This window comes from Belonocnema kinseyi, chromosome 6 (assembly GCF_010883055.1).
Source record: "Belonocnema kinseyi isolate 2016_QV_RU_SX_M_011 chromosome 6, B_treatae_v1, whole genome shotgun sequence".
NCBI lineage: Eukaryota > Metazoa > Arthropoda > Insecta > Hymenoptera > Cynipidae > Belonocnema > Belonocnema kinseyi.
Window position 1 is genome coordinate 26,336,540 of NC_046662.1, and position 17,749 is coordinate 26,354,288.

At 25.1% G+C, this 17,749-nt stretch overlaps 1 protein-coding gene across 1 annotated transcript in view; it reads left to right on the forward strand.

Moving 5' to 3' along the window:
* The window catches only part of LOC117175026 (atrial natriuretic peptide-converting enzyme-like), a 143,555-nt gene that overhangs the window by 112,568 nt on the left and 13,238 nt on the right, over window positions 1–17,749 (forward strand). The window contains exons 4-9 of the mRNA XM_033364536.1: window positions 1,421–1,634; window positions 15,207–15,578; window positions 15,656–15,888; window positions 15,964–16,170; window positions 16,273–16,486; window positions 16,578–16,723. Coding sequence (XP_033220427.1) covers window positions 1,421–1,634; window positions 15,207–15,578; window positions 15,656–15,888; window positions 15,964–16,170; window positions 16,273–16,486; window positions 16,578–16,723 — 1,386 coding nt within the window. The remainder of the gene's footprint in view (window positions 1–1,420; window positions 1,635–15,206; window positions 15,579–15,655; window positions 15,889–15,963; window positions 16,171–16,272; window positions 16,487–16,577; window positions 16,724–17,749) is intronic.

Here is a 17,749-nt window from a genome sequence, read left to right on the forward strand (position 1 = left end):
TTTTAATGGGAATGTAACTTCCATTTTTTGTGAAAAAATTATGTTTTGGTTTAAAACTGTACAATCTTCGCAAACTTCTGAAATCTGTCAAAAACTTTTTGAAATCTTTTGAAACTTTTAAAATCATCCTAAATATTTAAAAATCTTTGTAAAATCTTTGAAACCTTCTGAAATTATTCCAAATCTTTTAAAATCTTTGAAATCATTTGAAATATTTTAAAGTCTTTTGAACTCTAAAAAATCTTTGAGACTTTCTGAAATCTTTCAAAACCTTTTTTAAATATTTTAAAATTGTTGAAATCTTCTATTTTGAAATCTCTTCAATCTTTAAAATTTTCTATAAAATCTTTAAAACCTTCAAACATTTTTCGAAATTATTGTTCAATCTTTTGAAATCCTTGAAATATTCTTTAAATATTTCGAAACCTTTAAGAATCTAAAAAGTTTTTAAAATCTTTGAAACCTTCTGAAATCTTTTGAAATTTGTTTCAATATTTTATATTCTCTAAAATCCTTTAAAATCTTTTTGAAGTCTTTGTGAAATCTTCGAAATCTTTGAAGTATTTAGAAGTCTTTCAAAATTTCCAAACCTTTTGGAAAATTTTTAAGCCTTTGAAATCTTTGTAAAATCATTGAAATCTCTATAATCAATATTTTTTAATCTTTGTGAATTTCTTGTATATCTTTTAAATGTTTGATATTTTCTGAAATCTTTTAAAATCTTTTCGAGAATTTTGTGAAATCTTTGTTGTGAAGTTTTTAAAATTTGTGAAAGCTTTAAAATATTGTAGTCTTTTGAAACATCTGAAATATTTTACACTATTTGAATCCTTTGAAATCTTTAAAATCCGTGAACAATCATTAAAATCTTTGTAAAATAATTTCAATATTTTAAATATTTTGAAATCTTTCTAAAATATTTTTAAAACTTTGAAATCACAGTGAAATTTTCGAAATGTTTGAAGTCTAAAAATATTTAAACTCTTTTAAAATATTTTAAAGTCTTTCAAATATTTGCGAAATCTTTTTGTAAAATCTTTGAAATCTTTGCAAATTTGTTGTGAAATTTGTTATATCCTTTTGAAAACTTTTTGATCTTTATAATTCTTAAGTACAATTCTTATTGAATATTTTTATTGACAATCCATATTGAAAATCCTTATTGACAAATCTTATTGTCAATTCTTATTGACAATCCCAATTGTCAACCCCTCATAAAACTATTTTCTCGGTTATAAATTATATATAATTTTCCGTAATTTCATTTTCTTTTTAACATTTACACGTAATTACTACCGAAGCTACAAGCTTTACATCCCTACAATTGACACTATTTTTAATATCTGAAATTTATCCAACCTCTTTATCCGGCGTAACATTATTTTATTATTTTTATAATTTTTCTAATTTTATTTTTCAGATACATTCCTAGTTTCGGATCCTCCTGGAGATCAGGTATTCTTGGCAACGTTTCGAATAATCAAAGGCGATTATTTTACTCCCGAGTTAGCTGATACCTCCACAGAGACATTTAGGATACGGTCCAGGGAATATCGGGATCGACTGAATCTTATATTCCGAAGAAGTTTCCTCAAACTCTCCTTCATCTCTTCTCACATTCTCGCTCTTGATGGGTAATTAAATTTGAAAACATTTCTAAATTTTTTAATTAAAAAAAAAAAACCACCTTTCCTTAAAAATTTATAGTCACATGATTTCACATAAATTTATTAATTGATAATTAACAAGGATTAATCAAGATCAAGAATTGTATGCACCATCAATTTTATAAATCAAATTTTCCAAACAAATAATTTTATTTCATGGTGAAATTCCAAGGCTGACTTATTCCAAGTCTTTTTAAACTCGGATATTGCAAGCGGCGGAGCCGCTTCACCACTCTCCAATGTCTCTGTACGATCTCGTACGCGTCAGTGGCTGACCAATTGAAAAGAGGCCCGAAGGACACTAATGCGCAAAGGCAAGGGCACACATATGCTTACAGCGCGCGCATCGATACAAGGCAGAGGCAGCCAATGAACGTCTCTTGACAAAATCACCCCAAGACTCGCAGTAGAGGTGGTGGCTCCTGCAGACTTGGAATATCCGAATCTTTGCATTTATCGTCCCTTGGTATAAATGAAAGACCCCTATAAATTTTAGAATGTTTTAACCTTTCAAAAAGATGACGACAAAATGGAATTATCGACAAAAGCTTAAAATATCTTAATTTAAGAAACTTTACTATCGGTACCAGTAACAAAATTGTAGCTAGCGACAATGAGATTTCTGGCTAATTTTGAAATGATTTAGGTTTTATTTTAAAAGTTTATTTTCAAGTTCTGAAATACATCGACAAAAAATTTAGAAGGTTCAATTTTTTTAATTTTTCAGGATTTCATCAAATTTGAGGGCAACTTTAAGATTTTTGAAAGGTTATAAGTGAATAACATTTTTTTGTGATTCCTGGGAAAATTTTTAATGTTTGTTTATTTTGAGAAATGAATTTTAAGAGAAAATTAGAACAAATTTCAAAACATTCCAAATGATATTCTACAATTTAGGAAAAGGATACAGAATATTTTAAAGCAAAATTGTTCAATTGTGCAAGATTACAGAATTTTTTACAAAATTCAAGTGTTTGGTTTTAAGATTTGAAACCAAAAAAATTAGAAGATTTTTTAAAAATTAAAAAATTTTAAGTTAATACAACATTTTTCTCAAGTTTCGTGAAAAAATTGGAAATTATTCCTTTTTCTTTTCGAGAAATTAATTATTGAAGAAAATTCAAAAAGACTTTAAGATATTCCAAAAGATTTCGAAGAATGTCAAAAAAAGTTCTTGCGTCATTTTAAAGCAATTTTTTTGGTTCTGAAAGATTTTTCAACAATTTGAGAAAAAAATTGAATCATTTTAAAAGATAGATAGAGGTTTTTAAAACATTTTTTAATAATTAAAAATTTTACAATATTTCAAAAAAGTAAAAACAAATTGTAGATTGTCATGAATGCAGAAGTAACATTTTGAAGCTTTCTAAAAATGGTCAGCGGTGTGATAAAATAATTTTTCATTCTATAAAATTAAGTCTTATTTTGTAAAAAAAAGTTTTTAAAGGATTGAAAACTTTTTTATTTGAAAAGATTTAAAAATTCTTCAAACAAAACGTAGATGCTAAAATATTTTTAACATAAAATTAAAAATTTTTTTTTTTAAATTGATATTGAAAGAAAATTAAAAAAGACTTCGACTTCAATTGTAAAAGATTTTTTATTTTTTGTGTGAGGATTTAATTATGAAGTTAGTTGAGCATTCACTTTTTTATTTTCAATTCAACTATTTTGAAAAAAATTCGTTTTCTGGTATTTTTTCCCTATTCAGTGAAAAACCGTTCTTCGTTGAAAATTGAATTCTTTCGTTACAATTTTATCTGTTTTTTTATTAAAAATGGAACTTTTTGGTTGAAAGTTAATTGGTTTTGGTTAAAATTTTCATATATTCTTGGTTAAAAATGATTTTTTTATGGTTTAATTGAACTGTCTTTAGTTTTCAAATTTAAATCCTTTTTATTTAAAATATCAACTATTAGTTCTTACGCTGATAATTCAACTTTATTGGTTCTAAATTAATTTAATTTTTAAAATACAATTTTATTTATTTCAATTTTCGTTTAAAGTTTATTTTTATATTTCAAATCGATTTATTTACTTCAAATTTCAATAATTTAGTTGAAAATTAATGTACTCTATGGAAAATCCGTTTTTTTCCGGCACAACATTTTTTAGACTTAAAATATGTTTCTAAATTAAAAATTAATTTTCTTAATCGCCTTTTTGAGTAAGAAATTAATCTTGTTTAAAAGTTCTTTTTTTTGTTTGCTAAAAATTCAACTATATGCTAAGAATCTATTTTTTTAAATTTGAAATTGACTTTGTTGTTAAAAAATTGAATTGGCATACCTCGAATATTCCACAATCTTTTTCTCAGTCTCGGGAAACTTAGAAAAATGATATTTATAAAAACCTAAAAACGAAAAAAAATGAACTCAAAAAATAATTATTCAAAATTTTTATTTAATTTGAAAAATTGCTATTTCTTTAAAAATAGTTCATGATTGATGATGCTAGTAATAAATAAAAAAAGGTTCAATAAGTGACAAAAAAAAGGACAATAAATACTTTCTAGACGCATCTTCTAAATTGTCTTTTTCTATCATTTATTATTTCTTATTATTGTCTAAAAGTCTAATTTGTCCTAAAAAGATTTTTGATACAAAATAAAAATGTTGAATAACTATTTTTTAAGTTTATTTTGTTCAGGGCTTTATAAATATAATTTTTTTAAGATTCTTGATATACACAAAAAGATTTTTAAAATTTCGCATATGTCAAATCTATTTTTTAACAAAAAGTTAATTTTCAGTTAGAAAAATTAATTTTTAATAAAATACAACAACAAATTTTAATCATACGATTGATTTTCCAACTAAAAAGGAAAAATAATCATATTCAAATGAAATTAATTAAATCATTTTTTTAAAAAATTAATTTTTAACTAAGGAAATACGAATTTTCAACAAAGAATTGAAATTCCTAAAACAATTTATAAGTCTAAAAGTCACTTTATTTCTTTGGAATTGAAGTTTTTTGTTGCAAATTCGTCTTTCGTTAGTTAAGAATTAATTTTGTTAACGAAAAATGTGATTCCATTTCAGATTGATAATTTTTTTTTAATTGAAAATTTAACTTTATGATTAAAAGATTATTAATGTATTCTGTTAAAAATTCATCTTTTTGATTTAAAATTAACTTTGTTGTTAAAATATTGATTTTTTTTTGTATCAAAAATATTTGTTCTTCTAACAGCGGTTCATGATTGATGATGCTAATAACCATAAAAAAGGTTCAATAAGTGAAAAAAAGGAAAAGAACAATAAAAACTTTCTACGCGGATCTTCTAAATTGCCTCGTAAATTGCATTTTTGATAATTTATTATTTTTTATTATTGTTTAAAAGTCTAAATTGTCTAAACGATTTTTAATAAAAAATACAAATTTTAAATAACTATTTTTTATGATTATGTTTTTTTCGATTCCCGAAAAAATTTAGAAGCCTAATAGTAAATTTATTTATTGAGAATTGAACTACTTAGTTGAAAACTCGTCTTTCGTTATTTAAGAAATAATTTTTTAACGAAAAGTATAAGTAATTTAATTTTAAGCTAATAATTTTTTTTAATTGAAAATGAAAGCATATGATTGAAAGATTATTTATGTATTTTGTTAATAATTCATATTTTTTATTTAAAATTAACTTTTTTCTTAAAACATTGATTTGAAATATCTAAAATCTTTCGAAATCTTTTTGTTTATACCAAGAATCTTAAAGAAAATCATATTAATAAAGCCCTGTAAAAATTAACTCAATAGTTATTAAAAATTTTTATTTTTGTCCAAAAAATAAGTTTTTTTTCAAGGTTTTATAAATATGATTTTTATAAGATTCTTGATATGAACAAGAATATTTTGACAGATTTTAGATATGTAAAATCAATGTGTCAACAAAAGAGTTAATTTTAAATCAAAAAGATAAATTTTTAACAAAATTCATCAATAATCTTTCAATCATATGCTTAAATTTTCAACAAAAAAATAAAAATTATCAACTTAAAATAGAATTACTTTCATTTTTCGTTAAAGAAAATAATTCCTAACTAACGAAAAATGAATTTTCAACCAAATATTCCAATTCCCAACCAAAAAAATTATCTTTCAATAAAAAAGATAAATTTCTAACAGGAAACAAGAATTTTGAACCAAATCATACAATTTTTAATTAAATAATAGATGGTTTAAAGTTTCAGTAAAATGAATTAATTTTCAGAAAATGAAGCTGAACTGAAGATGAAATAAAAATAAAATTAATTTTCTACAAGAAAAAAAAACGAATTTTGAATAGAAGACATGCATTTTAACCATATTATTGAAATTTCAACTAAATAGATTAATTTGAAATAAAAATATAAATTTTTAACATAAAATGACCTATTTAAAAATTTCATTTCAAAATATACTTTAATTTACAACCAACAAAGATAAATTATCAGGAAAAAAACTAATAGTTGATATTTTTTACAAAAAGGATTTCAAAACTAAAAACAGTTAAATTAGACCATAAAAAAATATTCTGTCACCAAGAAAAGATGAAAATCTCAGAGAAAACCAATTAACTTTCAACCAAAAAGTTGAATTTTTAATAAAGAAAAAGTTAAAATCGCAACGAAAGAGTGGAATTTTTTAACGAGGAAAGATTTTTCAGTGAATAATATTTTTTGATTTAATAAACAAACAAAAAAATCTTTCGCAATTAAAAAAATTGCCTTAAGGCCATGTAACTTATTTTCACATAAAGCGCCACATCGAGTTGAAAATTGGGGATAATAAATAAGAAGCACTAAGAAAGGTTTTCCTGGTCCTAAATTTTAATAATTATGAAAAAAGCAACAAAATATTTGCAAAAAAAGAACTTTTTTTCTTAATTATAAAAATTTAGGACCAGGCCCACCTTTTTAATACTTCCTATTTAGTATTTAGTCTCCCAAATTTTCAACTCGATGTGGCGCTTCGTGTGAAAACAAGTTAGGAAATAAAACAATTGACGGTAAGGTAGGAATCTGGTCACGTGACCCACTCATCCATGGCCTTAAAATCTTCCAGATTTTTGGTGTTTGTCCAAATTTGTTTTATTTTTTAAAAATTATTTTATATTTTTTTATTCTTGGTTTTATTTTGATGAATTCTGCTCATTAAATAAGAAAAAGGTTCAATAAGTAAAAAAAGAGTGAAAGAACAATAAAAACTTTCTAGACGCATCTTCTAAATTGTCTCAAGTCTCAATTTTGCAATCTTCGCACACCTTAGCTGCGAAATCATCAGAAAGTTGGATGCTCTCGAATCATTGTCTTGGGAGAAAATTATTCGCTCGAGATTTCGCAGCTTTCTCGTGTATGTGAAATTTTATAATCAATTATAGTATTGAGTGCAAAGCTGTATATGTGGGTGAAAAATATCGATGCCCTAAAGTCGAAAGAGAAATTGCTTATCGCCACTCTAATAACGTGACCGAGAGAGTCGGTGCTGCAGATCTGCACTTATTGCAGCACAGACACTCCCTCTTTTTGAAATACAGTTATATAACAATGCAGTTACAGGCGCAAACATAAGAGGTCGACGACAGTAATTAAAATTACTATAAATATAATACATCATTCTGTCAGACTCTAAACAGTAATTTAACAATAATTTAACAATAATTAAATAGTAAACACGTTCCACCTTCTCTTTTCCTTTCTCTTATATAATATCAAGGATTACATCAATATATACATTCTCACATTTTGCAACTTTTTGTTTATTATTCTCTCATTCAAAAGGTCTGTGATTGTTTTATAGAAACTTTTTTTCATAAAAATCTACAACATTCTAGGAAAATAAATTCTTCTATAAAATATTGTAGAAAATTATCTGGAATATTCACAACTATTTGACACTCTTTTGAGCGATGACAGTATTTTGATAATGTTTCGAAAAAAATTATACGAAAGACACTCTTTTCTCATAATTATCCGCTCATGGCTTTACTTCTTTACTTTTCATTAAAAAATATTTTTTAACGAAATATTTTAATCTTCAAGCAAAAGAAGGGTAATTTTCAAAAATATTTTTGAACGAAATAATTGAATTTTCAAATAAATTGTTAAATTTTTAACCAAATATTTAAAATTTTTAAATAAAACAGATCAATCGTTCACCAAATGTAAACTATTTAAATTTTCAAAGCGAGAAACGAATTTTCTGCAAAACAGTTTAATTTTGTTCCTAATAGTTGAATTTTCTACTAAATTGTTGAATTTTAAAGACAAAAAGATGAATTTTCATCAAAACCATTCAAAGTTTGAGTTAAAAATATTGATTTTAAATAAAAAAGTTAATTTACAATAAAATAGTTAAATCTTAAACAACAACAAAATTATTTTTTTAACACAGTTATATTTTCTACCAGTTTGTCGAAATTTCACAGCAAAAAGGCGCATTTTCTAGCAAAAAGTTGAATTTATAATTTAAAAAACATGAAATGTCTACGCAGAGTTTAATATTCGACACAAAGACTATTTTAGCACTAAAGTTTGCATTTTCCAACCAAATAGTTAAATTTTGTACCAAACGGTTGGGATTTGAAAGACAAATTTTTATTTCATTAATTTTTAATACAAAAAACTAATTTCATACAAAACAGCTTAATTTCCAACAAAACATTTGAATTTTACAAAAAAAGTTAGTTTTCAACCTATCAGTTGAACTTTCAACAAAATAGTAAAATTTTCAATTTAAAAAATTAATTTTCAACAATAAAAACTAATTTTCAACTGAAATTAGGAATATTTAACAAAAAATTTCACTTTCAAAGAAATATTTCTACTTTTAAACAGAGTATTTTTCAAACCAACAAAAACAAATTTTCAACAAAACGCTTGAATCATCTATTAAAACAGATTACTTGTTTTTAAACCGTTTCGTTTTTAACCAAAAAATTTATTTTCTATTTAAAAAGCAAAAATGAATTTTCAAAAAAATACAAACAAATACAAACAAATAAATTTCTTAACAAAAAATAGACTAGTTAATTTTTTATTAAAGAGAATTGACGTTCCATACAAAAACCAATTTTTGAACAAAACATTCGAATTGTCGAATAAATTGTTGAATTTTTAACCAAATATTGAAATTTTAAAATAAAGAAGATCAATTCTTCACCAAATGTAAACTATTTAAATTTTAAAGCTAAACAAATATAATAAATAAATTTAATGATAAATTTTTAAGCAAATAATTGAATTTAAAAAATAAGATCAATTTTTCACCAAGTATAAACTATTAATATTTTCAATACAAGAAACGAATTTTCTGCAAAACAGTTTAATTTTGATCCTAATATTGGAATTTTCTACTAAATTATTAAATTTTCAAGACGAAAAGATGAATTTTCATCAAAATTATTCAAGTTTTCACCCAAAAATGTTAATTATAAATAAAAAAGTTAATTTACAATAAAATATTTAAATCCCAAATAAAAAAAAATCTTAAACACACAGTTGGGTTTTTTATCAGATTATCGAAATATCACAACAAAAAGACGAGTTTTCTAGCAAAAAGTTGAACTTTTAATTTTAAAACACTTGAAATTTTCACGCAGAGTTCTATATTCAATCCAAAGACTATTTTAGTACAAAACATTTGAATTTCTCAACCAAATAGTTGAATTTTGTACCAAAAACTGCAACTAATTTTCTACAAAACAGTTTAATTTCGAACCAAACATTTGAATTTTACAAAAGGGATTTAACAAAAAAAAAACTTATTTTCGACTAAAATTATGAATATTTAACAAAAAATTTTACTTTTAAGAAAGTATTTAAACTTTTAACTAGAGATTTTTTCAAACCAACCAAAACTTATTTTCAACAAAATCCTTCAATCTTCTATTAAAACAGAGTACTTTTTTTTAAACCGTTTCGTATTTAACCAAAAAATTGATTTTCTATTTACGGAAAAAACGAATTTTCCAAAAAATACATAAATACATTTTACATACAAAATACATTTTCAAGCAAGTAGTCGATTAATTTACCAAATTGTTGAATTTCGAGACGAAAATGCGAGTTTTCTGAAAAAAGTTTAATTTTGTTGTAAGCATTTGAGTTTTCTACCAAATGTGGGAATTTGTCAGCAAAAAAGACAAGTTTATCACAAAAACCCTAATTTTTAACCAATCAATACAATTTTCATTTAAGAAAAAAATAATTTTTAACTAAAATTATGAATATTCAACCAAAAGAATAAACTTTCAAGAAAACAGTTTATCATTTAACGAAGGAGTTGAATTCTCAACGAAATTTAATATTAGATATTTCAAAAATAAATGAATTTAAAATAAAATACAGTTGTACAGTTGAATTCTTATAATACAAGAAAAAATCAATTCCTTAAGAAAATAGCCTAGTTAATTTTTTATTGAAGACAATTCATGTTCAATACAAAAAAATAAATGCTGTACAAAATAGTTTAATTGTGTGCCAAATAGTTAAGTTTTCTAACAAATTGTTTGATTTCCAAGCCAAAAAGACGAATTTTGTACAAAACACTTAAATTTTCAACAGAAAAGTTAATTGTCATCCAATCAGTTAAATTTTCTGCTAATAAAATTAATTTTTAACATCAAATAAGAGTAATCTTCGATTCAAATTATGAATCTTCAACCAAGACCATCAACTTTCAAAAAAAGTATTTCAACTTCCAACCAAGGAGTTGAATTTTTAACAAAAAATTTTATGTTTCATATTCTAACCAAAAAAATTTAATTGTAAATAATAAACAGTTGGATTTCACCAAAAATATACGAATTTTCAACAAAATACTCGAATCCTTAACTAAAAGAGATTTATTTTCTACAAAAAGTTTTATTTTTAATAACAAAAATGATTAATTTCTAGACGAAAAAGATTCATTTTCAATCAGACAAAATAGTTTAACAGAATAGTTGAATTTCCAACGAAAAAAAAATTTTTAGTCATGAAAGAAAAAAGTGTCAATCAATTGGTTAAACTTTCAATTTTGAAACAGAATTACAGTTTAAAGAGAGAAAAAAGAATTCTTAACCAATATTTCAATAGTAAACTTTTCAAACGAAAAAAAAATCTAAAAATTTTTCCAGCAAATGAAATTATTTTACAAAATTTTCACCATTTTTCAAATTCCTAAATATCTTTCGGACTAAATCCAATTTTTCCTATTAATTAGAAAAATCTTTCAAAATTAAATAAAATCCCTTAAAATCTTCTAGATTTTTTTCAACATTCTCAGAATTTTTTAGAAATCTTTTTTGATTTTTTTAAATTCATGTTTTAAATAAAAAATTATCCTAGGAATTTTAAGAAACATTTTTTATTCTTTTGAAACCTTTCAAAATTTTAAAAAAGCTTTTACGATTTTTTCAAAGTCAACAATTTACTTAAAAATTTGTTATTTTTCTAAATTTTTCCTAAAATTAAACACAAATTCTGCATAATTAAAAAATTTCCCTAAAATATTTCGGAATAAATAATTAAAAATTTTATTTAATGTAACCTTAGTTAATTTATTAATTAATTGAAATTAATCAATTAGAATAAAGTACTTATTTAGTTATGAGACTTATTATAATTCAAATAAAGTAATTATTAGTAACATTTTTAAAGTTTCTGATTTCTAGTATAAATTGTCATAATTTTGTGATTTTCCATCATTTTTCAAAAAATCGTAAAAAATTGAAGCCTTGGCAGAGAGAACATTGTATCAACAAAAATCTTTATATTTAATTGTATACTCATAGTATGACAAGCTATTTCTGCCCAAGGATTTTCTATTCTATGACGTAGTATATTATATCATTGAACAAGCCATGTCATATACAAATTTTTCATTTGAATAATCTTTTAATATTTTCAAATCTCTGATTCCTTGAATTCTCTAAAATCCAAAAATTCCTTGAATTTCAGAATTCTTTCAATATTCCTATTGTAATATTAATTATTATCATTATTATTATTATTATTTGTATTCCTAGAACTCTTTAAATTCTCTAAACTCCTTGGATATGCAAAATTCCCTGAATCACTTGAATATTCGGACTTCCCTGAATTTCTGAAAATCTGAAAATTCCTAGAATTCTCTCAAATTCTTTTTTTCTTCGAATTTCCTGAAGTAATTTAATATTCTGAATTCTCTGAATACTCTGAATGTTCTGAATTCCTAAAAATCTTTTAATTCTGGGAATTACTTCAACTACATAAATTCTGAGATATCGTTGAAATTCTCTGTATTTTCTGAAATCTTTGAATATCCTGAATTTCTTCAATATTCGGAATTCCCTGAATTCTCTTGCTTCTCTGAATACTCTTATAACCAAATGTTTTTATAGATTGATTTATTGATTGATTTACAAAAAAAAATGTTGTGAGATCAAATATATCGAGCATCCTTTCCTGTGTAGGGTTTATATAAATATTAAATAAATAAATAATACTAAATAAATAAATTAAAAAGAAATATTTAAAAAAAAACGAAAAATGAGGAAATTTGTTTTGTAAGGTCACTATGCTGGAATCTTTTCTTTGAGATCGTTTCTTTGAGTGCCATTTTTTTGTTATCAATTGTTAAAAAGTATAAAGAATAAAGAATTTTTTTAGACAAATTTGCTGGAATCTTTTCTCAGCCCGATATTTTTCAGGGATGGTTCAAATTGAACTTCTTAAAATTTAGATGTGCATTACAAAAGAAAAATTGTTGTATCATAGTATTGTTTTTCTTTTCATATCCGTGGATAAAAAATGAGACAAATCGAAAAATTTTATATTAGCCCATTATGCTGGAATTGTTTTTATAGTCCAATTTTCTTCTGGGCTGTCTCAAATTAAATTTTGACATGTAGATCTACATTCAAGAATAAAATTTTCTACATTATGGTAGTACTTTTTGGTTGAGAATGTGATAAAAAAATAAGGAAAATGAAGACACTTTCTTTTTGAACCACTATTTTGGATTCTTCTTTAGTAGTTCGATTGTCTTCGAAGATGACTGGAATTAACGGTCTTGAAATGTAGATAATTTTCATTGCAAAATAAAATTTGTTAGGTATAAGTATTGATTCTTTGTTATTAGTTTATTAAATATTTAAAAAATAAGGAAATTTCTTTCCTTTGGACAACTATATGTCAATTTTCTTTAAAATCACTAAGTCAATTGTCATTAGAAATTTAAACTTGCTTTGTTATAATGATGTTTTTTTTGTTATCAATTGGTTAAAAAAATTAAAAATTTAATGGTCTGGACCACTGTGCTGAATTGCGTTTTACTGGTTCGATTCCTTCCAGAAATCTTCCTTGAAGATTTCTGAAATTGTAGGTCTTGATACTTAGAAAAATAAGGAAACTTCTTTCCTTTAGATCACTATGCATTTGTTGATTAAAATGACTATGTAACTTTTTTATAAAAATTAACATTTATTATATGTTACAGTGGTGCTTTTCTTTGTTATCAGTTGTCTGAAAATCATAAAAAATTCTGTTTTTTTACCACTATTCTAAATTCTTCTTTAGTGGTTCGACTGCCTTCGATGATGGCTGGAATTGACGGTGTTGACATGTAGATAATTTGCAAGCAAAATAAAATTTGCTGGAGATTGGTATTGAATTTTTGCTATTAGTGTGTAAAATATTATAAAAATGAGGAAATTTTGTTTTTTTTTTGTTGCTCACTGCACAGTTGGTAATTAAAACCATTATGTAAATGTTCTATAGAAATTAAAATTTTCTTTATTATACTGATGTTTTTTATTCATTACCAGTTGGTTAAAAAATTGTAGAAATGAGGACATTCTTTTTTTTTATTGTTATAGATTCTTCTTTATTGGTTCGATTGTCTTCAAAGATGGGTTTAATTTAAGATTTTATTATGTAGATGTGCATTACAAAATAAAATATTCTATGGCATGGTATTGATTTTCTGTTATCAATGTGTAAAATATGAGAAAAATGAGGAAATTTCGTTTTTTTAGTTCACTATGTAAATGTTCGTTAAAACTTAGGATTTTCCTTGTTATAGTGATGTTTTTTTCTGTTATTGAAGGTTAAAAATAAGAAAAATAAAAGGATTTAGTTTTCCGGACCATTCTGCAAAATTTTTTTGTAGCGATGCGATTGTCTTGGAAGATTGATAGAATTGAATGTCTTGATCTTTAGATAATATGCCTTGCAAAATAAAGTTTGCTATTTTATATCTTGGTTATCAGTTTGTTAAATAATTGCAAAAATCATCACATCCCGTTTTCGAACTATTCTGGATTCTTCTTTAGTGGTTCGATTATCTTTGAAGATGGCTGGAATGAAAGGCCTTATCATATAAATGTGAAATCAAAACTAAAATTTGCTGTGACATGGTATTGATTTTTTGTTATCTGTGTGTAAAATATTAGAAAAAAGATAAAATTTTGCTTTTATTTAGATCGCTTTCTAGATGCTCTTTAATGTCACTATGTAAATTTTCATTAAAAGTTAAAAATTACTTTGTTATAGTGATTTTTTCCTTTGTTATCAGTTGGTTGAAAAATTATAGAAATAAGGGCATTCCGTTTTTTGGACTGTTCAGGATTCTTCTTTAGTGATTCAATTGTCCTAAAATATGGTTGTAATTGAAGGTTTTATCATGTAGATGTGCATTAAAAAATAAGTTTTGTTATGGCAGAATATTGATTTTCTGTTATCAATGTGTAAAATATTAGAAAAATGAGGAAATTTCGTTTTTTTTTAGATTTTAGTTTTTCGGATCACTGTGATGGATTTTTTTTTAGAGGTTCGATTCTCTTTGAACATGACTAGAATTGAATTTATTGATATTGAGATGATATACATTGCAAAATGAAATTTTCTGTTGCACGCTATTGATTTTTTGTTTTTATTGTTTAAAATATTAGAAAAATAAGGAAATTTTATTCCTTTAGATAACTATGTAAATGTTCATTAAAATAATTATGTCATCGTTCATTAGAAATTAAAATTTGCTTTGTTATAGTGATGCTTTTCTTTGTTATCAGATGCTTAAAAAATTATAAAAATGAGGAAATTCCGTTTTTGGACCACTATTCTTGATTATTCTTTAATGGTTCAATGATGTTTTTCTTTGTTATCAGTTGGAATTATAAAAATGAGGGCATTTTGTTTTTCGTACTATTCTGGATTCTTCTTTTGTGGTTCGATTGTCTTCGAAGATGGCTATAATTGAAGGTCTCATCATACAGATGCGCATTAAAAATAAAATTTTCTCTGTTGGTGTTTTGTCTTTTGTTAGTAGCGATTAAAATTGCGAAGATTTTACATTTAAAGAATGTTCTTAATCCTGATTTGTTATGAAGATAAAAATATTCTTCAGTTTAAAGCAGAAAAATAATGTATTCCAATCGACATCCAACAGATCCCACTTCTCCACTTTCCCTCGAACCCTTTTTCAACTTTCAAATTAATTGATTGTCAAGAAATGTATACCATAAAGCAAACTAAAATCCAGGAATAAACTTTCCTTATCTAAGTTTATAAATAGACGAATTCTGAATATTTCCAGAGTGGAAGATAAATATCTGGTGATGCACTTTGAAGTGAGATTCGATCCGAGATTCCGAACAATTGGAGTGTCGGATGTAATCGATATTTTATCAAGAGAAATCTCACCATCTACCTCGAGATATCTCACCAATCTGACCATTGATCCAAAGAGCCTGGAAGTTCAGGAAAGTCTAAATGCCCTGAATGCCCAGGTCGCATTGCAGACGACTGTATCCACTATTCCGCCAACAACTACACCTCCACCTCCCAGGAGATGTAGTCCCTTGGAACTTTCTTATTGTAAAAATTTACCATACAATATTACTTCTTATCCGAATCTCATTGGACATCAGTCCTTACAAGAGGTCGAGGACGACGTCATTGCCTTCAGGTGATTTAATAGCATGTTATGCATCAAGGGGGAAAGGGAGACAATAAGGACAATAGAATAAATTAAATTTTTTTTAGAGAACTGGTGGATTCTGAATGCTACAGATTGGCTTATGATTTCCTTTGTCAAGCTTTACAACCAGCTTGTTTCCCAGAAGATGCTGAAGATGTTTTGCAGTTACCCTGCAGAAGCTTCTGCAAAGAATTTTGGTCCGGATGTGGAAATCGTTTACCTGAAAAGTTTAAGCAAGCCCTAGATTGTTCCAATTTTCCAGAGTATGCTGATTACGGAAGCTGTAGACCAAAACCTGGTAAACAATCAAGTTCGAAGGATGATATTTTGAATTTGTTTTAAATCAAATTTCATTTCAAAATTGATTTTACAGGATGTGTGCAGGCATTGAAAGAAAAAGCTTTGTCGCCAAGAATCTGCGATGGAGTGATAGATTGTCCGGATTTTAATGATGAGAGAAATTGTGCTTATTGTCGTGATGGTTACATGCATTGTGGAGTTGGTAGAACTTGTATCCCAAAGATAAAAAGATGTGACGGAAAAGTCGATTGCCCAAATGGTAGTGACGAAAAAGACTGCTGTTAGTATAAATTAACATTTTATATTTATTTTTCAAGACTTTTTAGTCCAATTATCTATAAACAATTGTTTTGGAAAATAAAATGTATCTAATCCTTTGCAGTAACGCTTGCCAAAAGTATTAGTGCAGCAAAATCTTTACCACAGGATACACCTCATTCTGCTCGATACCACAGAGAAGGTTACGTAGTTTTTAATGAAAAGGGTAAAATTGGAAAATTGTGTACAGAAAATTTAAACAAAACCTTATCACCCAAAGAAGTTGAAATGGTCCTGCAAACATCGGCAACATCTCTATGTTCCCTACTATCTTACACGTAAGATGATAATAAATTTTTATCAATATTGTGTATTTGGTTATTTGATATTGTTTATAGTTTGTTATTGATTAAAATTTTATTTTTCCAGAGGAGTCGAGTTTGTGGAAGTAAGAAGGGATGAAGAATATGGAATTGCTTATGTTCAGATGGAGGATCCTTTAGTAGCAGAAATCAGTTTTGTAAGAACATCCTGTCCCAGTAAGGAAGTCATGTATGTTCGCTGCGCACCTCTTGGTAATTTTCTTTTACTATTGATAAATAATCATTGATAATTAAATTATAATAATCTACGATTTTTTTCATTCATTGCTTTTCAAAGGCTTTCTTTTCAATTTGAATCAAGATTGCCGTAAAGTTAGATATATTCTAACAATTTTTATCTGACTTTAGGAACATTTAATTAATGAATAAAAGGCAAATTTGGTTGTGTATTAATTTAAACTAAATATAAAGGTCTCTTTAACTTCTTCTAAAAAGTTCTGCGTGGTTTTTAAAAGGAACTGTTTAAAATTAAATAATTAAATAAGAAAAAACTTCAAGTAATATCAGCTATTTAATGTCACAAACCTAATTTAAGAACGTTAGAAAATTTTAGGGTTGCATTTTTAAATGTTATGAAAATTTAAAGAATTACATATGGGATTTCCAAAGTTGTTAAAAAATACTAAAAATAATTTTTCTAACAAATCAAGAAGCTCCAATAGAAATTTTTAGTAGCTAGTAAATATATCTAGAAATGATCCTAATGACATTTTCAGAAGGACCGTTTTCATAAAAAAAATCCCGGTTTTTTGCCTGTTCACACAAAATTTACACCGTTATTGAAATTAAGAAGTTCGAACTTTTTAAGCTAATTGTTTTTTAACTAATCAAAACTATACTGCAAATTAAAGCATAGAAAGTGGAACTCAGTTGAATTTTTAACTTTTAAAATTAACTTTTACAACCCTTAGAGAATTTGTATTCAGACATTTTTATTTTTAACGCATTCCACGTATAAAATGTAAGTTTTTAACCTTTTTTAATTAAATAATTTTGAATTAAATTCTGTTGACTGAAAAATTTTATACTTTGGAAAATTAAAAAATTGAATTATTTCTTGATAAAAATAAAAATCGACACTAACATTTGCAATGCTCTAAATCCAAGAATAAAATCAATAAAATTCGCAAATGTGCAAAATTGTACCATTTTAAGCATTTTTAAGTAAGAAATATTAAAAACTTAACGTTTAATTTTTTTTAAATAAGTAAACTTTCT